Consider the following 24,550-nt stretch of genomic DNA (forward strand, 5'->3'; position numbering starts at 1 on the left):
AAATCACAATAAATTTCACAGTTTTACCATTTATACTTTTACATTGCGCAATTTCATGGATAACTTGTTTTGAAATCATTGTTATTAGCATTTTTTTCATTGAATGTTTGATAATATATTCTTGCATAATTAGACAATATTTAAGTCAACATAATTCGCGATTACATGGACTACATTTTTTTTCTTCTCTTAAAAAAGAAACAAATAATACATTTAGTAAGAAAAGTTACAGTACTTTGATACATATTATTTCCAGGCCTTTGAGGACCAAATAAAATGAAGTGGCCCCTGGCCCTTGAGTTTAACACCTGTGCATTATATAGTATTGCATACAAATATATGCTATTGCAGGTATTTTTGTCTGTCAGATAGTAAGAAATGAAGTGCTTTGACGCATATTTGCAGGTTTTTGTTGGCTACATAAAATGTGGCGGACCAGATGTGGCCCTCGGGCCCTGAGTTTGACACCTGTGCCTACTTTAAAGGGTTAAAACTACACTTAAACACTTGATTTGCATTCCTATAAACACAATAAGCACTATTCTAGATGAAATAAAGCAATAATGATAATATATAAGGAAAGTCTTGGCTTCCATGCTTAGGCTGCTGCCCCCGCGACCCGACCTCGGATAAGCGGAAGAAGATGGATGGATGGATAATAATGATATTAATAATAATTATAGGCAAACTAGTCCAGTCCAAGAGATGACCATAACATAATTTTAATCATGATTAAATATATCTTGGAGAACTCATGAGACCCAAACAAGTCGAAACAATACAAAAAGTGTCTCCCAACAGATTTTTTTCAAACCTCCTTATTTTCCCCCTCGTAGATGTTCATTTGTGGGGGTAAAACGTATAAAGTGTATTTCATTCCTCGTACACTTCAACAGTGCATCAACCTTTTTGTCCAAGTCTAAAACACACCCAGCCCATACTTAAAGTTATTTATAGCATTATTTACATACACACACACACAAAAAAAAGGAGTCAACTCCATTTAGTGAGGAAACAAGGAGAGTAACAACCACACAGATGACACACAGGACGGGACAAAAAAAAATGAAGAAAGGAACAAGAAGGCGGACGCTGCCTTAAATTAAATGAGGTTAAAAATGTTTGAATGGGATATTTGTTGTTGGAGCTCAAACATGCCTTGTCTATTTGCACGGGACTTCCTTCATTAATTATGCCGAGCGCACGTCTGACGACTTTTGCACAGAAAGTGATGACTGTTGTTATTTTTTTTTAAGCACATCATCTCAAGAGCAAAGAAGAAAGAGGGGCATCTTCCATGAGGGACCTGGACGGCAATGGCGGGGGATGAAGATTCCAGACTAAAACATGTCTGACAAGGACAGGTAGGGACCAGACAGACACTCGTTCAGCTTGGGACACAAAGAAATCCATACATTGGTCCCTTCACCAAAAAAGGAAAACACACAAAAAAAAACAGGGCTCCAGGTGTGTCTATTTGTCTCCCTCTGGTGGTGGCTTTCAGAATTGCACTCCTGCCTTAAAGCCAGGCACCTGCTGCCTTCATACAAACACACACAGACGTATACATATATATATATACATATATATATGTATGTATATGTATACGGACATAGATGCTCCTCGGTCCAGGCTTATCTGGTGTAGTAGACTCTGTAGTAAACACTCTTGGCGCGCCACAGCGAGTAGGAGTTGTCGAACTTGAGCAGGTAGACGCCGCGGCCCGGGTACTGGTGGCTGCCGGCGTACACCTCCTCGTGACAGTCCCGCCGGTACACCGGCACTATCTCGTCCACCTGAGGCTTCCCCGCCCCCTTCTTCGCCTTCTCCTCTTCGCTCGGAGCCTCCCCTGAAGTCACACGGACAAGTCGGGGCGTTATGAGTGTGATTGAGTGATTGAGTGATTGAAATGGTAGGGCTGGGCGATATGGCCTTTTTGTAATATCTTGATATTTTTAGGCCATGTCATGATAGGGAGGCAGTGTGCAGGTAAAAAGGTGTCTAATGCTGAAACCAAAAATAAACAAAAAGGTGAGTGCCACTAAGAAAAGGCATTGAAGCTTAGGGAAGGCTATGCAGAACAAGACTAAAACTGAACTGGCTCTAAAGTAAACAAAAACAGAATGCTGGAGGACAGCAAAGACTTACTGTGGAGCAAAGACGGCGTCCACAATGTACATCCAAACTAGGGCTGGGCGATATGGCCTTTGGTAATATCCTGATATTTTCAGGTCAGGTCACGATACAAGATATATATCTCCATATTTTGCCTTAGCCTTGAATGAACACTTGACACATATAATCACAGCAGTATGATGATTCTATGTGTCTACATTAAAACATTCTTCTTCATACTGCATTAATATATGCTACTTTTAAACTTTCATGCAGAGAGGGAAATCACAACTAAAAGTGTATTTATTAAACAGTTATTAAGCAGTGGCACAAACATTCATGTCATTTCCAAAACAGAAAGTGCAAGATTGTCAGAGACATTTTAAAACAAGCTATGAGTGCACTTTTGTGCATGATGTCACTAAGATGACATATCAAAACAACACTCAATTAAAGGCCTACTAAAAGCCACTACTCCCGACCACGCAGTCTGATTAAGTTAAAGTACCAAAGATTGTCACACACATACTAAATGTGGCGAAATTATTCTCTGCATTTGACCCATCACCCTTGATCACCCCCTGGGAGGTGAGGGCAGCAGTCTGATAGTTTATATATCAATGATGAAATATTAACATTGCAACACATGCCAATACGGCCTTTTAGTTTACTAAATTACAATTTTAAATTTCGCACGAAGTATCCTGTTGAAAACGTCGCAGAATGATGACGCGTGCTTGTGATGTTATTGGTTGGAGGGGACATTTTAGTCTCTTTTCATCGCATAATTACACAGTATTTTGGACTTCTGTGTAGCTGAATCTTTTGCAATTTGTTCAATTAATTTTTTTTTTTTAATTTGTTCAATTAATAATGGAGAAGTCAAAGTAGAAAGATGGAGTTGGGAAGCTTTAGCCTTTAGCCACACAAACACACATTGTTTCCTTGTTTAAAATTCCCGGAGGTGAAGCTTTACTATGGATCAGAGCGGTCAAGCGAACATGGATCCCGACTTGTCGACCGGCAGGTTTCGGTGAGAAAATTGTGGTAAAAAGTCGCCTCTTACCGGAGATCAGTGAAGCTTCTGTCCTGCTGCAACTTTGTGACTTCTCCCAGAGACTGGCGTCAAGACACCCGTGGACACACCCCTTCGACTATCAGGTACTATTTAACTCACTAAAACACTAGCAACACAATAGAAAGATAAGGGATTTCCCAAAATTATCGTAGTAAATGTGTCTAAAAACATCTGAATCGCTCCCAATGCAACCGCCTTTTTTTTAAAAGTTATTTATTTTTATTTTTTTTCTAGTCCTTCGCTATCAATATCATCATCCACAAATCTTTCATCCTTGCTCAAGTTAATGGGAAAATTGTCACTTTCTCGATCGGAACAGCTCTTGCGGCCGGAGGCTCACATTATAAACAATGTGAGGATGTGAGGAGCCCTCACACTGGTGACATCATCGTCTGCTACTTCCGGTACAGGCAAGGCTTTTTTATTAGCGACCAAAAGTTGCGAACTTTATCGTGGATGTTCTCTACTAAATCCTTTCAGCAAAAATATGGCAATATCGTGAAATGATCAAGTATGACACATAGAATGGACCTGCTATCCCCGTTTAAATAAGAACATCTCATTTCAGTAGGCCTTCAATATGCACTTTTTGTACAGTACGCCACTACAATAGTTTAAAACAAATAAAGTGCACTTTTGTGCATGATGTCACACAATATATTTCAATAAAAATGAGCTGCATAATAGGAAATCAAATAGTGTATGTCCTTCACTATGTGGTAGGTTCCTGTGGACGTTATCTCCTTCTGTTGTTGACTATTTTTTTCATACTGTGTTGATGTGGAAATGGTTGACTCGGCATTTTGTTGGTGTGGCACCGAATGGAGATGTTGACATACGGAGTAAGCACTCTTCATTCTCTAGCGGGTGACTTTTCAAATGATACTACTTAGTAGCAGTAATGTTACTTTTTGTAGCAACGCTTTTGCCCCACACTCGACAAATTACGGTTGTCTGTTCGACATCTTCCCACTTGAAGCCAAACCACCGCCAGGCGATGGATCCCTGCTGTTTTTCTTGGGAATTAATTCTTCCTTCATTTGTTACCAGATTGGCACCTTCTTTCTCTCGTATTTCCACTCACACCACAGCTAACGTTACCCATGCTGCTACCTCTCTGCTCCGCGAGGGCGTATACGTATGTGACGTATGTAAGAAGGTGCGCTTGTTTTACATCTCTGTGAGAAGCAGAGACAAGAAAGAGTGAGAAGAGCCTGTAGTGTAATGCCAGCAGCTAAAAGCAACTGCGTGAGAACGTATACTCCGATATCACCATACAGTCATTTTCTATATCGCACAGAGACAAACCTGCAATATATCGCCCAGCCCTAGGTGGAACACTCATGGTCTGTGCAACATTGTCACCTACAGTTCATTTTCATATCTTCCCTTGGCCCAAAACAGTCAAGTCAATAATTTATTCCAGTGGTCCCCAACCGCCGGTCCGGGGACTGGCGTCAATCTGTGACAGATTTGCTATGAAACTACACGTGGAATGTGTGGCAGAGGTCAGTGGGGCTGTAGGCGCAAATTAGCAGCCATCTTTCCGGCAAGTGTGAATGTGGACTGGATGCATGATGGGTTCAGTTCTCACAGTAAAGCGCTTTGAGTATTTAAGTCTCATCTTAAAACTAATCGATATATTCTAGCCGAGGGGTCACCAACGCGGTGCCCGTAAGGACCGGATGAGTCGCCCGTTGGCCTGTTCTAAAAATAGCTCAAATAGCAGCACTTACCAGTGAGCTGCCTCTATTTTTTGAATTTTATTTATTTACTAGCAAGCTGGTCTCGCTTTGCTCGACATTTGTCTCTCGACTAAGAGAGACAAAACTCAAATAGAATTTGAAAATCCAAGAAAATATTTTAAGGACTTGGTCTTCACTTGTTTAAATAAAGTCATTTATTTTTTTACTTTGCTTCTTATAACTTTCAGAAAGCCAATTTTAGAGAAAAAAATATGCAGTCCTCTCCAAGGTTTCTCATAATCATCATTGTCACAGACATCCCAGTTGGGTGAGTTTTTCCTTGCCCTTATGTGGGCTTTACCGAAGATATTGTTTTGGTTTGTGCAGCCCTTTGAGACGCTTGTGATTTAGGGCTATATAAATAAACATTGGATTGATGGATTGAGAAAAGCACTATATAAATATGATCCATTGTTATTACTAAGACTACGGAGGACTGTTCAAAAGTGCCTCACCTTCCTCCTCCTCGTCCTCGTCGCTCGACTCCGACACGTGCACGCTGACCGAGGCCGACGCCGCGTCCGTCCACTCGAAGAAGACCCCGAAGCCGATGTCGTAATAGTCTGTGGCGAACTCCCAGAAGAGGTAGGAACCCTCCTCGTGCGTGGGGACGCGCACCGTCACCACCTCGCCGCGCCCCACCGTGATCACGCTGTCGGCGTCCTGGCGGATCTTCTCTTTGAAGTCTTTGATCTGCGGGCGCGTCCACATGGAGGGAGCAGCGATGACGGGCGGCGAGTCTGCTGTTGGGCCAAAAGACTTGTGTGAATTGTGTAATCTGGATGTGCCATAAACACATTCCAAACAAACTGGCATAGCTCGGTTGGTTGAGTGGCCGTGCCAGCAACTTGAGGGTTGCAGGTTCGATTCCCGCTTGTGCCATCCTGGTTACTGCCGTTGTGTCCTTGGGCAAGACACTTGACCCACCTGCTCCCAGTGCCACCCACACTGGTTTAAATGTAACTTAGATATTGGGTGTCACTATGTAAAGCGCTTTGAGTCACTTGAGAAAAGCGCTATATAAATATAATTCACTTCACTTCAAATGTGTGGAGTCTACCTATAAACGGGGTCCTCGAGTAGGATAAGTCTAAAAAGTTCAGTTACAATCTGATCCTTACGATGCAAGCTCTTTCAACTAAAAAACAAAAAGAGTTCAAGCACATTTCTACTTTGCCGTTTTCATGTTCATATCTTTACAAGGATTGGTTTCCGTAAATGTTCTTCTTCGCCTTACCCACAATACCATGCTTGGTAATCTATGCAGTTCAAGTAGTCCTCAACCATTAAGGAAACCTCGGGCTCTTAACTGGCATTACATATGTTCCTTAGGTCAGTGTTTTCAAAGAGATGATCTAATTTCACCTATTTGGGTGAAAAACATTTTTTTGCAAACCAGTAATTATAGTCTGAAAATGATGTGTTGTTGTTGAGTGTTGGTGCTGTCTAGAGGTCGGCAGATTAACCGTGTAATACTCTTCCATATCAGTAGGTGGCAGCTGCTAGCTCATTGCTTTGCAGATGTCGGAAACAGCGGGAGGCAGGGTGCAGGTAAAAAGGTGTCTAATGCTTAAACCAAAAACAAACAAAAGGTGAGTGCCCCTAAGAAAAGGCATTGAAGCTTAGGGAAGGCTATGCAGAACGAGACTAAAACTGAACTGGCTACTAAGTAAACAAAAACAGAATGCTGGACGACAGCAAAGACTTACTGTGGAGCAAAGACAACGTCCACAATGTACATCCGAACATGACATGACAATCAAAGAAGGATAAAAACAACTGAAATATTCTTGCCTGTAAAACAAGGTAGATGCGGGAAATATTGCATGAAACTGCTACAGGAAACTACCAAAAAAAAAAGAAAAAGCCACCAAAGTAGGAGCGCAAGACAAGAAGTAAAACAGTAGACACAGGAAAACAGCAAAAAAGTGCAAATAAGTCAGGGTGTGATGTTACAGGTGGTGAGAGTACACCTACTTTGAGACAAGAGCTATAGTGATGCATGCTTGCTTATGCTTTAAAGTCGTATCCAACAATTGCAAAAACAACTTTTTACTGTCAACTGAGTTTCGTTTTGAGTGACTTCTGCTGGTGGTGTGCCTCCGCATTTTTCCAACGCAAAGAATGTGATTGTTTAGTTAAAATGTTAGTTGTGTTGACCCCGAAAGCAGCTGGTATAGGCTTCAGCCACCCCCGCGGCCCTGACAGGGACAAGCAGTAGAGAATGGAAGGATGGGTCTTTAATTTTTTCAGCAGATGTTTTATTATAAGTTTAAAAAATAAACAATTGGACTGCGTTTTGGATTAAAACATTGTTGGACTAGAACAGGGGTCGGCAGGGGTGGTTGGTGGTAGCAGGGTGTATAATGTAGTCTGGAAGAGTCGGGGCTGCATGGGATTCTGGGTATTTGTTATTTTGTGTTTATGTTGTGTTACAGTGCGGATGTTTTCCCGAAATGTGTTCGTCATTCTTGTTTGGTGTGGGTTCACAGTGTGACGCATATTTGTAACAGTGTTAAAGTTGTTTATACTGGCACCCTCAGTGTGACCTGTATGGCTGTTGACCAAGAATGCCTTGCAGTCACATATGTGCGTCTGCAGAAACCACAAGTGACCTGACTGGTAAGCTGTTACTACAAGTTGTGGAGGGGGTTAAAGACAGCGCCATCGTACCACGCCCTTATTTTTGATAGGGTTTTACTCAGCAGACGTCCGAGGGAATAGTCACTCTGTAATCCGCGAGTCTCCCGGACAAATCGTGAGGAACTGTATGCACGATGCTAATAAGGGGCATTTATATTAAACTCACTGGCTGCACCAACATCAAATCTTCGTGTTGAATTGCGGGCCGCGTGTCTGAGACTCCTGGTTTATACACAGCACGAATAAAAAAAAAAAAAACTCCATGCAGTGTTATTTCATTATTTCAAGAATCTTGTGGCTCCCATTGTTTTCTTTATTTTGTGAAACGGGTCAAAATGGCTCTTTGAGTGGTAAAGGTTGCCGACCCCTGGACTGGAATATAAATAAAAACTATACACACTCCTTAGGCCTCATGGACTCCCATTATAAGTGCTATTTTGACAGACTAATCCTCGCATATCACCCCACTTTTTCCCTGAATTAATCTCAATGATTGAAAATCAAGGAAATATTGTTGTGGTGTAATTGCGCCCTTTAACCAGCAGATGACGCCAGAAGACCACAGTGCTTAATTATCTGAGCTGAAAAGTCGACTTGTCTCCTGTAGCAACATTCACCTCATGAATTCCTGACCTATTCAATACTGTAAATATCTAACCTCAACTATTCTACTTTGCAACTTGTTCTTTTAGATACAGCACATATTTTCATTTTTGCTATGATGAAAAGATACATTTGGAAAAAAAGTCTAAACAAATTTAAACAAAGGAAAAACCTTCTACCAATAAATTGATTGGAAGTTGTTAAAAGATTTCAAGCGTTGAAAGTAAAACAAATATAAATCCATCACTAATGTATTCTACTTTGATGAGTGAGTCCCTTAATATAATATAAATGTAGAGGTGCTAAAAATACGATTTTACTTTGGATTAAAAGAACTTGTCCGTTTTACTTGATCTCAAACAAATGACCTATTTTTTCCTGTCAGTCATTTTAAAGCATGTCATCCAATAATTCAGACACTTTTCTTCCTCCTAAAACTACAGATGGATACTTATATTGACACTGGATATTATCGGCCGATAAATGCTTTAAAATGTAATATCGGAAATTATCGGTATCGGTTTCAAAAAGTAAAATGTATGACTTTTTAAAACGCTGCTGTGTACACGGACGTAGGGAGAAGTACAGAGCGCCAATAAACCTTTATAAACCGGCCCAATCACATAATATCTACGGCTTTTCACACACACACAAGTGAATGCAAGGCGTACTTGGTCGACAGACATATAGGTCACACTGAAGGTGGCCGTATAATCAACTTTAACACTGTTACAAATATGCGCCACACTGTGGACCCACACCAAACAAGAATGACAAACACATTTCGGGAGAACATCCACACCGTAACACAACAGAACAATTACCCAGAACCCGTTGCAGCACTAACTCTTCCAGGACGCTACACTGTTCAGTTTTACTTTTGTTTTGCATAGCCATCCCTATGCTTCAATGCCTTTTCCTTTCCCTTGTGTTAATTTTTGGTTTAAGCGTTTCATACTGTGGGGGGAGGTTTTAGTCAGCGATGCTTGCAGGAGGAAAAGTCGCCGCCGCTGTCCATGGCACTTAGGACAAGCACCATCAGGCAGGGGCGGGGCATGTGCTGAGGGCGAGACACAGCTGGCAGGCAATTGCATTTCACAGGTGGTACGTGTGGATCTAATCATCTGCCGTTTTTAACAGTAAGCGCCCGGGAGCAGAGGGGGTGAGAGGTAAGGACGTGGCTGAAAAGTCACGTTCTGAGAGAAGGAAACAGTTGATGAATTCATCCATCCATCCATCCATTTCCTACCGCTTGTCCCTTTTGGGGTCGCTGGAGCCTATCTCAGCTGCATTCGGGCGGAAGGCGGCATACACCCTGGACAAGTCGCCACCTCATCGCAGTTGCAGAAACATATTAATCATTAAAACTTTGTTGAAACCTGCAAGCTTGGATCCTGTGAAGTGTCCATCAGTGGGACTGCTGGGAAGCGACTTTAACACTTTCGTATTTTTCGGACTGTAAGTCGCAGTTTTTTTCCCGAGTTTGGGCGGGGGTGCAACTTATACTCAGGAGCGACTTATGTGTGAAAGTATTAACACATTATCGCAAAATATCAAATAATATTATTTAGCTCATTCACGTAAGAGACTAAACGTATAAGATTTCATGGGATTTAGTGATTAGGAGTGACAGATAGTTTGGTAAAGGTATAGCATGTTCTATATGTTATAGTTATTTGAATGACTCTTACCATAATATGTTAGGTTAACATAGCAGTTGGTTATTTATGCCTCATATAACCTACACTTATTCAGCCTGTTGTTCACTATTCTTTATTTATTTTAAATTGCCGTTCAAATGTCTATTCTTGGTGTTGGATTTTATCAAATAAATTCCCCCAAAAATGTGACTTATACGCCAGTGCGACTTATATGTTTTCTTTCCTTCATTATTATGCATTTTCGGCCGGTGCGACTTATACTCCGAAAAATACGGTACTTTTTTACCTTTTGCATATTGGGTTCACGACAAACCGTCGTCATCTCACCCAACACATTCAGACTTTTACAAAGCGATTAACTACCTGCTGCCACCTACTGATGTGGAGTATTACGTGGTTACCCCGCCCAGCTCGACACAGCACAGTAGAGATGCGCGGATAGGCAATTATATCATCCGCAACCGCGTCACCAAAGTCATCATCCACCCGCCGTCCACCCGAACCAAACTTTTTTAAGGACCGTACCTGCCCGCCAACCGCCCGCTGAAATACATCAGAGGTCGGCCGCCTTTACCACTCACAAAGCTATTTAAACCTGTTTCACAGAGTAATGAAGACAATTGGAACCGCTAACGTTCTCGCGACTATCCAATAGCGTTCATCATGATGATAAGAATAAGGGCGTACTGTGAAGCCATTGCCTTTGACACCTTCAAAAACAAGTATGAACCGATTGTTGGTCCGGCAACATGTTGTGTGCAACTTCCGTAATTACACGTCCAAGATTGAAAGGCATACTGGGTGATACAGAGTACACTGATGGTTGTGATATAAACAACTTTAACACTTACTAATATGCGCCACGCTGTGAAGACACACCCAACAAGATTCACAAACACATTTCGGGAGAACATCCTCACAGTAACACAACATAGACACAACACAACAAATACCCATAATCCTTTGTGTCCGTGAAACAGCCTGAAAATATTTTACACCCCCGCCGCCCCCAACCCTGCCCACCTTACCGACGCACGGGCGGGGGTATAAAATAGTCAGGTTCTATCATGGATACAAAGGATTATGGGTATTTGTTGTGTTGCGTTTATGTTGTGTTACTGTGAGGATGTTCTCCCGAAATGTGTTTGTCGTTCTTAATTGGTGGCGCATATTACTAAGAGTGTTAAAATTGTTTATATCACAAACATTAGTGTACTCTGTGTCACCCAGTATGCCTTGCAGTCGTGTGCGAGTTGCCGCGGAAGCCACACAAAACATGTTGCTGGACTGACGAGCAGATCGTACATGTTGTAGAAGGCGACAAAGTCAATGGCTTCATAGTACTCCTTAATACTTTTTATCTGGGTGACTGTCGGCAGTCATTCTAGAGAATATTAACGTCTCCTATTGTCTTCTTCGCTTTGTGACACGGGTCCTAAATGGCTCTTTGAATGGCAAAGGACACCGATCCCAGAACCATGTATATCAAATATTTCCGGATGGTTCAACCCCCACCCGCCCGAATCTAATTAAAATCTATTTTTTTGTCATGTCACCCTCCCGGACTCCGCGGATGAGACCTCAAACCGCGCATCTCTACCGCCCAGATCGACATAGCACAGACAATAAAGCAAATTATATGCAGATTTTAATTGTTAATTTGCAAAAAATATTTTAAAATTTGACCAAATGCATAATTTCCCACGGCACACCTGACATTATCTCGGGGACAGTCAGTACGTGTCCATGCACTAAATTAGTCAGATAGTTCAGCTCTAAAAAAAATATCGTACGACCCAAGGAAACACCTAAATCCGTTCCCCCGAGGCCAAATAATTGCCCAGGCCTGCATTGCAGTGTGCATGGATACTTGGACTTCACACTTTGGTGTGATAATACAAAAAAACTAACAATTTGAACAATCAGACTAATTGAGTGCATGGAAACGTAGTGACTTTACAGCAAAAACTAACTTACCTAATAACGGCCCATTCTCCGAGACCTCCTCTGCCGCCTCGAGTTCAGGCTCTCGGTCCGTGTTTTCCATGTAGGGGTCAGAGTGGCCGCCGCCATTCACGGTCGGGGCGTCCTCGCTGGAAGGTGAAGCTGCGCACATCGGCCCCGCTGCAGACGCCGCGATGGGATCGGCGCTGCAGAAGCCAGCGGCCTCCTGGTGGGCGTGGGCCATGGGGTCCACCTGCTGCTGCTTCTGTAAGGCCGCCTGGGATGAAAGCGGTTGGCACTCACTAATAGAAGTTTTGTCACTTGACTCATTCTAGATCAGGCCTGGGCAATTATTTTGACACGGGGGGCACATTTAGAGAAAAAAAAATGTGTCTGGGGGCCGGTACATCTATTTTTATGAACACTAATACAAAACCTCACAACATACTTGCCAACCCTCCCGGATTTTCCAGGAGACTCCCGAAATTCAGCGCCTCTCCCGAAAATCAGCCGGAGCTGGAGGCCACGCCCCTTCCAGCTCCATGTGGACCTGAGTGGGGACAGCCTGTTTTCACGTCCGCTTTCCCACTATGTAAACAACTTGCCTGCCCAATTACGTTACAACATCTACGGATTTTAATAAAAAACTGCACACACAAGGAGACGAATCAGAAGAACGAGGAAGTTACAGCCATGGCGACGCTGTCAGTGATTCCATGTTGTCTGTTGCCATCTCCTGGTGAATGTTGGCTATAGTGTTATGGGGTTGCTTTCTGATTGGCCAACGATTCATGTGTTAAGTGTTGTTTTGTTTTTTAGTAACCAGCAAGCACAGTACAGTACAACTGTGTTTTTATTACTGTGTATTTGATGGGTGCCGTCTGAAATTCAACTATTTATTTTATTTATATATATATAATAAAATGAATATATAGCTAGATTTCACTGAAAGTCAAGTATTTCATATGCACACACACACATATATATATATATATATATATATATATATATATATATATATGAAATTCTCGAGTTGGTGAATTGTAGATGTAAATATACTCCTCCGCTATTAACCACGCCCACGCCCCAACCACGCCTCCGCCCACCCCCAACCACGCCCCTCCACCTCCCGAAATCGGAGGTCTCAAGGTTGGCAAGTATGCCTCACAATAATGTCTGATTGAATGCTAAAAACATTAAGACAGACCGCTTTAAAAAAACAATGGAATTTTACATGTTTTCTATGAAGGATAAAACACTGAATATTGACAAAATACGAACGTCACACCGCTTTTCGATCGACACATTTTACAATCAAGTAGGGGCGTAACAGTATGTGTATTTATAATGAACCGTTTCGGTAGGGGGGTTTCAGTTCGGTACGGGGGTGTACCAAACGAGTTTCTAATCTAAAGTCTTAACAAGCTGCTTTGCTTCTTCTGCCTCTGTGTCAGCACCCAGCATTGTCCCACCCACACAACCATCTGATTGGTTACATACAAAGCCAATCAGCAGTGCGTATTCACAGCGCATGTAGTAAATGCTTCAGCGTCGAGCAGATAGGTGTTTAGCAGGTGAGCAGAAGGCAGCGTACTCTCCCCAAATGATAATAAACACCTCCCAGTCAACTACTACTAACATCACTAGGAGCCCGTTGACGTTCTAGAAACTTAAACTGCAGCTCAGCTTGCTCGCAGTTCTGGCTTCAGGTGAAGGCTAATTAGCTTTTAGCGCAACGTTAGCTCATTTTGCGGTGTGTGTGTGTTTGTGTGTTTTACTGACAGAAAAGCTTTGAATGGCAGGGTCCCTGCTATCACATGTTGATGAAAATATAACATTTACAAAATAAAAAACTACAGGCTTTGATAAATTAAGCATTGAAACTGTTTATTGTTGCACTTTTTATGTGTATAGGAAAAATTTTGTAATTTTATTTAATCCGAGCAACAATTTGAGGCAGTTTAATGTTGATTAACGTGGGCAGAATTATTATAGTGTTCCCAATGTTAAAAGGATAAAGCCATTTTGTACAAATTTGGTAAATAAATAACCCAAAAAATGTATATTTTGTTGTTTTCTTACTGTACCGAAAATGAACCGAACCGCGACCTCTAAACGGAGATACGTACTAAAACTGAAATTTTTGTGTACCGTTACACCCCTACAATCAAGTGAAACGCAACAAAAATGCAACAAACAGTGAAATAAGAACACGAAAGGTACAAAATAAACCCACCTACAATCTGACATATCACCAAGGTTTAGAACTTTGTTGTGAAACGCTTCCCGCCCACACTGCTTGGTGCTTTGTCTGTGCTGCTGTGACTTACATTACCATAGTAACTAGCTAGATGACCATAGTAACTAATTGGATGACCATAGTAACTAGCTAGATGACCATAGTAACTAATTAGATGACCATAGTAACTAACTAGATGACCATAGTAACTAATTAGATGACCATAGTAACTAATTAGATGACCATAGTAACCAACTAGATGACCACAGTAACTAACTAGATGACCATAGTAACTAATTAGATGACCATAGTAACTAACTAGATGACCATAGTAACTAACTAGATGACCATAGTAACTAATTAGATGACCATAGTAACTAATTAGATGACCATAGTATTTAATTAGATGACCATAGTAACTAAATAGATGACCATAGTAACTAATTAGATGACCATAGTAACTAATTAGATGACCATAGTAACTAAATAGATGACCATAGTAACTAATTAGATGACCATAGTAACTAACTAGATGACCACAGTAACTAATTAGATGACCATAGTAACTAATTAGATGACCATAGTAACTAATTAGATGACCATAGTAACTCATTAGATGACCATAGTAACTAATTAGATGACCATAGTAACAAGTATATCATGTAAAAATGCAGATTCCAAGCATTGAAATACTTAGTATAGTTGAAGACTTACGGTCGTTAGAAAACATCATAATGGCAGCTATACTTTCCGTCTTTAAAGATCTAAAAAAAATATTTGGGAATGTCTGGTGGGCCGGATTGAAAAGCTCAACTGTCCACATGTGGCCCCCGGGCCTTAATTTGCCCAGGTCTGTTCTAGATTCTGAATTAGGCAACTAGAGGCAGGGATATGCAAAAATCAGGTCATGTGTCCAAACAATCCTGCATGAGAAATGATGATGTACTACGGGTATAAAAACATTCTAGATTGCATGTTGCCAGTGGAGAGAGCAGACCTGTTGCTGGGCCAGCTGGACTTGGTAGAGCTGCTGCATGTACTGCTGGTAGTGCTGCTCCTGGAGCTGGCGGATGAGGCCCATCTGCTGCTCGGGGCTGTTTGGGTACTGCTGAGCCGCGTACTGCTGGAACTGCACGGCGGTCTGGGCGTTCAAAGCCGCCATTATCTGCTGCCTGGGGGGGGGGACACAAGTCAAGAGTGAGGAGGACAATGCAGGAAACTGTGAGGATGGCATACTTGGGTAAACTGGATAATAAATGGCACACTGACAAAGCTTAACCTATTGTTACTATAACAATCTACAAGGTTAACATATGTTGCTTCTCTTTCCTCCCCTCCATTTTTCTGCATTCTTTTGTATTTGTAGTTAGAGATGTCTGATAATGGCTTTTTTGCCGATATTCCGATATTGTCCATCTCTTAATTACCGATTCCGATATCAACCAATACCGATATATACAGTGGTGGAATTAACACATTATTATACCTCATTTTGCTACGATGACCCGCTGGATGCATTAAACAATGTAACAAGGTTTTCCAAAATAAATCAACTCAAGTTATGGAAAAAGAAAATGCCAACATGGCACTACCATATTTATTATTGAAGTCACAAAGCGCATTTATTTTTTATTTTTAAAATGCCTCAAAACAGCAGCTCAGAATTTGGGACATGCTCTCCCTGAGAGAGCATGAGGAGGTTGAGGTGGGCGGGGTTGAGGTTGTACATTGGGTTCTGGGTATTTGTTCTGTTGTGTTGCGGTGCGGATGTTCTCCCGAAATGTGTTTGTCATTCTTGTTTGGTGTGGGTTTACAGTGTGGCGCATATTTGTAACAGTGTTAAAGTTGTTTATACAGCCACCCTCAGTGTGACCTGCATGGCTGTTGACCAAGTATGCGTTGCATTCACTTGCGTGTTTGAAAAGCTGTATAGATATTATGAGATTGGGCCGACACGCAAAGGCAGTGCCTTTAAGGTTTATTGGCGCTCTGTACTTCCCCCTGTGTCTGTGTACCACTATGTACAGCGGTGTTTTAAAAAGTCTAAAATTTTACTTTGTGAAACCGATAATTTCCGATATTTTATGCATTTATCAGCCGATAATATCGGCAGTCCGATATTATCAGACATCCCTAGTAATTGCTATTGACAGTTCAGTTAACAATATCAAAATAATATTAGAACCAGTTGCTTATGTTCTTTTATTACATACTATTGTTTGAGCAAAGCAAAGTTATTAGTACACAATGAGTAAACAAAAGCAAAAACTGTTATCGACCACTCTTTTAAATCCTTTGATTTTTTTACCCCCCTCAACGTCCTCTGATTTCCAAGGAATTATTCCGCGAGTTTATAAGCATAAAAAAAAAAACGGACAACAAAATTGAGATCATGAAAATATCGAATCACTCTTATTTCAGACTACCTCTCGTAGTGACGCCACCAATTTATGGCTCGATCCGATTCTCTTAAATGTTGTGTACTGACTGCTGACTGACACTCTTTATCCTCTCTGTAGACATTTATTTTGTTAAATTCCTGTTAATAGTTGCTTACTTTATTCAGCAACACAGTTCCATCTACACGTCCTGAACTTTACTGAAAAATTCATTTCTAGGGATGTCCGATAATGGCTTTTTTGCCGATATCCGATTACTTTTTGAAACAGATACTGATAATTTCCGATATTACATTTTAAAGCATTTATCGGCTAATAATGTTGGCAGCCCAATATTATCGGACATCTCTATCTGTAGTTATTGGCACGTATATGTATTGTTGCATTTGAACAACTGCATTGTTGATAATAGAGGTAAATTATTGGTATTGTTCATTATTAATGGCGCTATTTTTATTGCTATTTGTATTTCTGTAGTGTAATAATGCTCATTGTCATTTCTGTGTTATTTATTTCACTAAACTGCTTCCTTGCTATCACTTTTACCATCATATTGAGGGACCGAATGTCCCTTTGGGACAGAGGACCCTATTGTATTTCTGAGGTTTTATTATTCTTTATTATTATTCCGCCGCTGTAATTTGACCCCCTTAACATACTTCAAAACTCACCATATTTGACACACACATCAGGACTAGCGAAAATTGCCATTTAATAATAAAACCAAACACCAAAATTTAAAATTGCGCTCTAGCGCCCTCTAGGAAAAAACAGACAAAAGTGCTTGTAACTTCCATTAGGAATGTCGTACAGACATGAAACAAAAACCTCTATATAGGTCTGACTTAGACATATATTTCATACATTGACATCCTTCAGCAAAAATCCACAGGAAGTTGGCAAATACCCCTTCAAAACAAAAGTTTCCTAAAAAATTTCATTTTTGCCTATTTAAGCTGTAATTTGACCGTCAAAACTCACCAAACAGGATACACACATCAGGACTGGTGAAAATTGCTATCTAATAATAAAAAACTAAAATAAACCCAAAAACTCAAAATTGCGCTCTTCCGCCCACTAGGAAAAAACACAGACAAAACTGCTTGTAACTTCCGTTAGGAATGTCGTACAGACATGAAACAAAAACCTCTATGTAGGTCTCACTTAGACATATATTTCATACATTGACATCCTTCAGCAAAAATCAACAGGAAGTTGGCAAAAACCCCTTGAAAACAAAAGTTTCCTAAAAAAAATTTAATTTTTGACTATTTGAGCTGTAATTTGATCCCCTTAGAATGCTTCAAAACTCACCAAACTGGACACACCTGTCAGGACTGGTAAAAATTGTGATCTAATAAAAAAATAAAATAAACCCAAAAACTCAAAATTGCGCTCTAGCGCCCCCTAGGAATAAAACACAGACAAAACTGTATGTAACTTCCGGTAGGAACGTCGTAGAGACATGAAACAAAAACCTCTATGTAGGTCTCACTTAGACCTACATTTCATTCATTGACATCATTCAGCAAAAATCAACAGGAAGTTGGCAATTACCCCTTCAAAACAAAAGTTTTATAAAAACCTGTCACCTTTTTTCAAACATTATCTCCTCTGAGCGGGTTTGTTGTGTCAGCTTCAAACTACCACAGGAGAAAGATTGAACCCTTCTGAATAAAAGTTGATGGAAGAGTTTTTCTAACTGCTCCGGTTTTGATTTTACAAGCCTTCAAAGAACCGCTGCGCTGATGCTGCTGCCGTCTCAAGATGGCCGCTTAAAAGCAGGAAGCACCAGCGTGACCACACAATGCAGAGAAGGTAGGTACTGTGCGGGTAAAGATGTGTTGACTGGCTGAAAGAAGGAGGCACCAGTTTGACTCCAGGATACAGAGAAGGTAGGTAACGTGCAGGTAAAGATATATTGTCTGGGTGATGGCAGGAAGCCCCAGCGTTTGTGGGTGAAAGAAAGAAGCACCAGTGTGACCCCAGGATGCAGGGAAGGTAGGTAATGTGCAGGTAAAGATATGTTGAATGCGTAAAAGCAGGAAACACCAGTAAAAGTCGGTCCCGTCCCTCGCTGCTTGCAGCTTTAATTCTATTGGTGTTTGTATTTCTGTAGTGTAATAATGCTCAGTCATTTCTGTATTATTTATTTCGCTAAACTGCTTCTTTGCTATGACTTTTACCGTCATATTTGTACTTATTATAGTTGCTGATGTTGCTCTATTGTTGTTTTTGTCTCTCTGTCCAGACCCCCTCTTGTCCCCACAATTTCCCCCCCCTGTCTTTCTCCTTCTATCCCGCCCTTCTCCGGCCCGGCTGCACCAAACAATATAAATACATTTAATCAAGTCAAATACAAATAAGGCAACAAGAGAAGTATCTTACACTTCTCTTTTGTACAGTCATTCTGAACATGGGCATCTAAAAAGAAAAAAAAAGCATGTCTTACTTCTGCTGCTCTATGCGTAGCTTCTCTTCCTCTGCCAGCCGCCTCTCCTCTTCCTCCCGCCTCAGCCTTTCCTCCTCCTCCATCCTTCGTCTCTCGTCCTCTTGCCTTTGTCGCTCCCTCTCCTCCTCTTCCAGCCTCTGACGCTCCTCCTCCTCTTTCCTGTTAATAAAACAAACATGTCAGTACCAACACTCAGGTTTTACCTGACTTACGCGGTCTTCTACATTTGCAGCATCCAAGTATACCTTTTCCTCTCCTGCTCCTCCTTTTCTATCTTGTGGGAGGTGACGTAGGGCGCAAAGAGGTTGCAGCACTTGTTGAGCAGTTGGACAAACTCCACCATGGCCTGCTCCCTCTCCATGTTGCCCAATGAGGCCCACTCTTTTCTGTGCAAAAGTACAAAGCATAGTTTTATATGAAATTTAGAACTGCAATGTATATTTTATTGCTTTTTTGGGGGGGGGAAATCATACAATATGTTGAACTACCACTGCACTGCTGTAGCATCTATGTTGCACTGTAAGTCTTTGCTGTTGTCCAGCATTCTGTTTTCCTTTACTTTGTAGCCAGTTAGGATTTCGGTTTCTCATTGTCATCCCACTGGGTTGAATTTTTCCTTGCCCTGATGTGGGATCTGAACCGAGGAGGTCGTTGTGGCTTGTGCAGCCCTTTGAGACACTTGTGATTTAGGGCTATATAAATAAACATTGATTGATTGATACTCAAAATTTGACGGACATACAATGTATCGCTGTATTGTACACACGTTTAAGTCAGTTTAAATTTAATTCAAGCCTGATTTAGCCATTCCTTTAAACCAGGGGGGTCCAAAGTGCGGCCCGCGGGTCATTTGTTTACGGCCCTAAACACATTCTAAAAATACGATAAAAAAAAATAAAAATAAAAGTGGTATAAAAGAGTAATAAACAGGTGAAATGTAACAAGAAAATGTTGCAATGTTAACTGTAATAACACAAAGCTGCCATTCAGGCTGTTATTTTCTTAAAAAAAAATAATAATAATCAAAATCAATGTCACATTTAATATTCCACTATGAGATATTTTGGGGGGAAAATGTTGCATATTTTGTGTTTGTCATATAAAAAACAAAGATGTTTTTTTTTCTAAAGAAGGACCTAATAAACAAACAACAATAAAAGTTATAATTGACCGATGGATCTATAGTTGATCTCAAGACGATTGTGTTTAAAGTAAACAGTAGAAGCATTTAAGTCTCACCTTAAAACTCATTTGTATACTCTAGCCATTAAATAGACTCCCTTTTTAGAGCAGTTGATCTGCCGTTTCTTTTCTTTTCCTCCTATGTCCCACTCTCCCTTGTGGAGGGGGTCCGGTCCGATCCAGTGGCCATGTACTGCTCGCCTGTGTATCGGCTGGGGACATCTCTGCGCTGCTGATCCGCCTCCGCTTGGGATGGTTTCCTGCTGGCTCCGCTGTGAACGGGACTCTCGCTGCTGTGTTGGATCCGCTTTGGACTGGACTCTCGCGACTGTGTTGGATCCATTATGGATTGAACTTTCACAGTATCATTTTAGACCCGCTCGACATCCATTGCTTTCCTCCTCTCCAAGGTTCTCATAGTCATCATTGTCACCGACGTCCCACTGGGTGTGAGTTTTCCTTGCCCTTATGTGGCCCTACCGAGGATGTCGTGGTGGTTTGTGCAGCCCTTTGAGAAACTAGTGATTTAGGGCTATATAAGTAAACATTGATTGATTGATAAAAAAAAAAAAAAGTTTTTTTATTTTTAATGAGTAGGACCTTTTTGGATCCACAATAATTTGTGCGATTTTTTTTTTGGGCGTCTTTGCTAAAAAAATAACAACACATTGAAACCAATGGTGTTATGTGTTGACATTTTTAAGGCTCCAGTTATTCTATAATCTCAAATATTCCACTTTAAAATTTTATGAGGGGAAACTATTGCATATTTTGTGTTTTTTCCCCATAACAAAACAGGGTTTTCTTTGACAAAAAGAGCATACAACTTAAATCTTTAAAAACGTTATATTGACAGACTACTGTCAATAGACCTACTGTTGATCTAGAGCAGGGGTCACCAACGCGGTGCCCGCGGGCACCAGGTCCCCCGTAAGGACCAGATGAGTCGCCCGCTGGCCTGTTCTAAAAATAGCTCAAATAGCAGCACTTACCAGTGAGCTGCCTCTATTTTTTAAATTGTATTTATTTACTAGCAAGCTGGTCTCGCTTTGCTCAACATTTTTAATTCTAAGAGAGACAAAACTCAAATAGAATTTGAAAATCCAAGAAAATATTTTAAAGACTTGGTCTTCACTTGTTTAAATAAATTCAGTTATTTTTTTACTTTGCTTCTTATAACGTTCAGAAAGACAATTTTAGAGAAAAAGTACAACCTTAAAAATTATTTTAGGATTTTTAAACACATATACCTTTTTACCTTTTGAATTTCTTCCTCTTCTTTCCTGACAATTTAAATTAATGTTCAAGTAAAAAATGTGTTTTATTATTTTAAATAATAATAAATCAATTTTAATAAAATTTTTCATTTCAGCTTCTGTTTTTTCGACGAAAGAATATTTGTGAAATATTTCTTCAAACTTATGATAATAAACTTGCGAGCACACCTGTAACTTGAAACACTTGCATTTTAAAGCATAACCAAAAAGCTGATAGATTGCCCATATCTTAAAATACTCGGAAATTAAAGTGCCAGTGTACAGTACTTTCAATCAAAACATTACATCGCCACATATAAGACGTTGAAAACAGTCAAGAGTGTTTTCAGACAAATAAAAAACAGGGCTCAAAGGTCACATTCCCATGCAAGCTATTCTGCGGGTTTTACCTGCGGTCGTTGCCCAGGACGTCAAAGAAGCCGACCTCGGGGGAGGCATCGGGATTATAAGGGCCCAGCAGCACCTGTTTGTGGAGGGCCACCAGGCGAAGCTTCTCCTCGTAGGTGGGGTGGAAGGCCTTTCCATCCTTATCTGGGGGCGAAGGGGGGGTGCAATGGCAGACATTTGCATTAGAGAGCAGCCGCGGGGCACTTTATGATGCTTTCAAGGTGTTGGCTAAGCAAACACTAACACACAACTATTGACATTATAGATGTTGCTGTGTGTGGAATGGCCAGTAATTACTCGACTCAGTACCTATTTCCTCTCATGGGTTTTTTCACACTAACTAGACTCTGCATTAGACACACCTGCACAATCTAATTAGAATTATTTACTTCAACAGCTATAGCAACGGTTCTGGAAAACCCCATCAGACTTGTCGACTTTAATGGACGCCACGTCTCGGTCACAAATAACGTTAATCCTGATCATTGTGGCCTCCACTTACAAACCCCGTTTCCATGTGAGTTGGGAAATTGTGTGAGATGTAAATATAAACAGAATACAATGATTTGCAAATCCTTTTCAACCCATATTCAGTTGAATATGCTACAAAGACAACATATTTGATGTTCAAACTGATAAACATTTTAATTTTTTTTGCAAATAATCATTAACTTTAGAATTTGATGCCAGCAACAGGTGACAAAGAACTTGGGAAAGGTGGCAATAAATACTGATAAAGTTGAGGAATGCTCATCAAACACTTATTTGGATCATCCCACAGGTGTGCAGGCTAATTGGGAACAGGTGGGTGCCATGATTGGGTATAAAAACAGCTTCCCAAAAAATGCTCAGTCTTTCACAAGAAAGGATGGGGCGAGGTACACCCCTTTGTCCACAACTGCGTGAGCAAATAGTCAAACAGTTTAAGAACAACCTTTCTCAAAGTGCAATTGCAAGAAATTTAGGGATTTCAACATCTATGCTCCATAATATCATCAAAAGGTTCAGAGAATCTGGAGAAATCAGTCCACGTAAGCGGCATGGCCGGAAACCAACATTGAATGACCGTGACCTTCGATCCCTCAGACGGCACTGTATCAAAAACCGACATCAATCTCTACATGGGCTCAGGAACACTTCAGAAAACCACTGTCACTAAATACAGTTTGTCGCTACATCTGTAAGTGCAAGTTAAAGCTCTACTATGCAAAGCGAAAGCCACTTATCAACAACATCCAGAAACGCCGCCGGCTTTTCTGGGCCTGATATCATCTAAGATGGACTGATGCAAAGAGGAAAAGTGTTCTGTGGTCCGACGAGTCAATATTTCAAATTGTTTTTGGAAATATTAAACATCGTGTCATCCGGACCAAAGGGGATGCAAAGTTCAAAAGCCAGCATCTGGCTTTTGGGTGGGGAGCGTTTCCGCGGAGTGTTTTCAGAGTGGTCAGCCTGAAATGCGGGTGTCAGGGACAGACGCGGAAGTAGATTTTTTTTTTTACAAAGTTCTAAAGCTTGGTGATGTATCAGATGTATCAGATTGTAGGTGGGTTTTTTTTTTACCCTTTGCGTTCGTATTTCGCTGTTTGTTGCATTTTTGCTTGGTTGTAAAATATGTCATATACTCATATGTTGTCAATATTCAGTGTTTTATTGTTCATAGTGAATATTGTACATCCCACATTATTTATTTACATAGATAGAATCTTTATTTATTCCTTCAGGAGAGTTCCCTAATGAAAATTTAAAATGTACATTCTGGGCATGTCATTCAGTAAAAACAATTTTAATTCCATTCTGTTTTTAAGGCGGTCTTTAGCATTCAATCAGACATTATTGTGAGGTTTAGCATTAGTGTTCCTAAAAACAGATATACCGGCCCCAGACACATTTTTCCTTGAAGTTCGGCCCCCCGAGTCAAAATAATTGCCTAGGCCTGGCTTGATGTATTGTGGGAGCATTATGGCTACCGTAGACAGACGAACTATAATTCAACATCAAGTATTATTATGGTCTGTGTATAAGGACCGAAAACCGGCACCCATTAGCAGACATTATCTGGCGCTTTGTCTTGCAATATTATGCTAAAGCAACTTTTCTTACCTTCTGATGCCTGCCGATCTGTATAAGTCCTGAAAATTTGCACAAGTCCGCCATTGTAGTCCGTGGCAACACTGTAGTCCATAAGCGTCTTCTTTTTCTCTATTTTCTTGTTATGGGACATTCATCCTCCACTGTTGCCATTTCTAATATAAAGTAGTGTAAAGTTCTTATATCAGTCAGTAAACTCGCCATGAAAGCGCTAAAACATACCGGTGTAGTGACTTTACATTATTCACCCAAGGAACTTTAGTTATTACAGAGTTCCGGTCGGACAGTTTTTCAAGGGACACATTCCGGCCTTGTTGTTGCACTAGTGAGCCACGGATGAGGAGATGCTACTCCGTTATTGATTGAAGTAAAGTCTGAATGTCATTAAAACAATTAGCTCCATTTTAGCCATGTAAATAAGACCGCCCACAGTACGGCACATCCTGAAGAGACAGTCGGAAAGAGACTTGAAAATGATCTGTACAACATCATCTATGCAACATTTGGACCAAAGAACAACCATTACATGGTAAGAGAGATGTGTGCTATGGCTATGAGTTGTTTTTTCCCTTGGCCTCAGTCTGGACCCCCCTTCCAGGGGCCTAGGCTTAGACCGATATTTCCCCCCGTTGTTTACCTGTATCTCACCTTTTTTGTAAGGGGCGCCAGAAGTTGGCAGACCCGTCAGCGATCCTGTTCTGTGTCCCTGTAATGTTTGATCCTGTTCTGTCTCC

General features: G+C 40.8%; 1 protein-coding gene across 2 annotated transcripts in view; it reads right to left on the reverse strand.

The window, feature by feature from the left end:
• Window positions 1-706: 706 nt before the first annotated feature.
• Window positions 707-24,550, reverse strand: part of acbd3 (acyl-Coenzyme A binding domain containing 3) — a 30,708-nt gene continuing 6,864 nt past the window's right edge. The window contains exons 2-8 of one of the 2 annotated variants that reach the window (XM_061886817.1): window positions 21,728-21,869; window positions 19,125-19,265; window positions 18,880-19,038; window positions 15,026-15,200; window positions 11,823-12,066; window positions 5,394-5,678; window positions 707-1,849 (exon numbers count right to left, since the gene is read on the reverse strand). In XM_061886817.1, the coding sequence (XP_061742801.1) occupies window positions 1,635-1,849; window positions 5,394-5,678; window positions 11,823-12,066; window positions 15,026-15,200; window positions 18,880-19,038; window positions 19,125-19,265; window positions 21,728-21,869 (1,361 nt within the window). In that variant the 3' untranslated portion in view covers window positions 707-1,634. Of the gene's footprint in view, window positions 1,850-5,393; window positions 5,682-11,822; window positions 12,067-15,025; window positions 15,201-18,879; window positions 19,039-19,124; window positions 19,266-21,727; window positions 21,870-24,550 lie in introns of both variants that reach the window. The other variant, XM_061886816.1, reaches the window with a different exon arrangement.

The sequence above is a fragment of the Nerophis ophidion genome, linkage group LG24 (assembly GCF_033978795.1).
Source record: "Nerophis ophidion isolate RoL-2023_Sa linkage group LG24, RoL_Noph_v1.0, whole genome shotgun sequence".
Taxonomy (NCBI): Eukaryota; Metazoa; Chordata; class Actinopteri; order Syngnathiformes; family Syngnathidae; genus Nerophis; species Nerophis ophidion.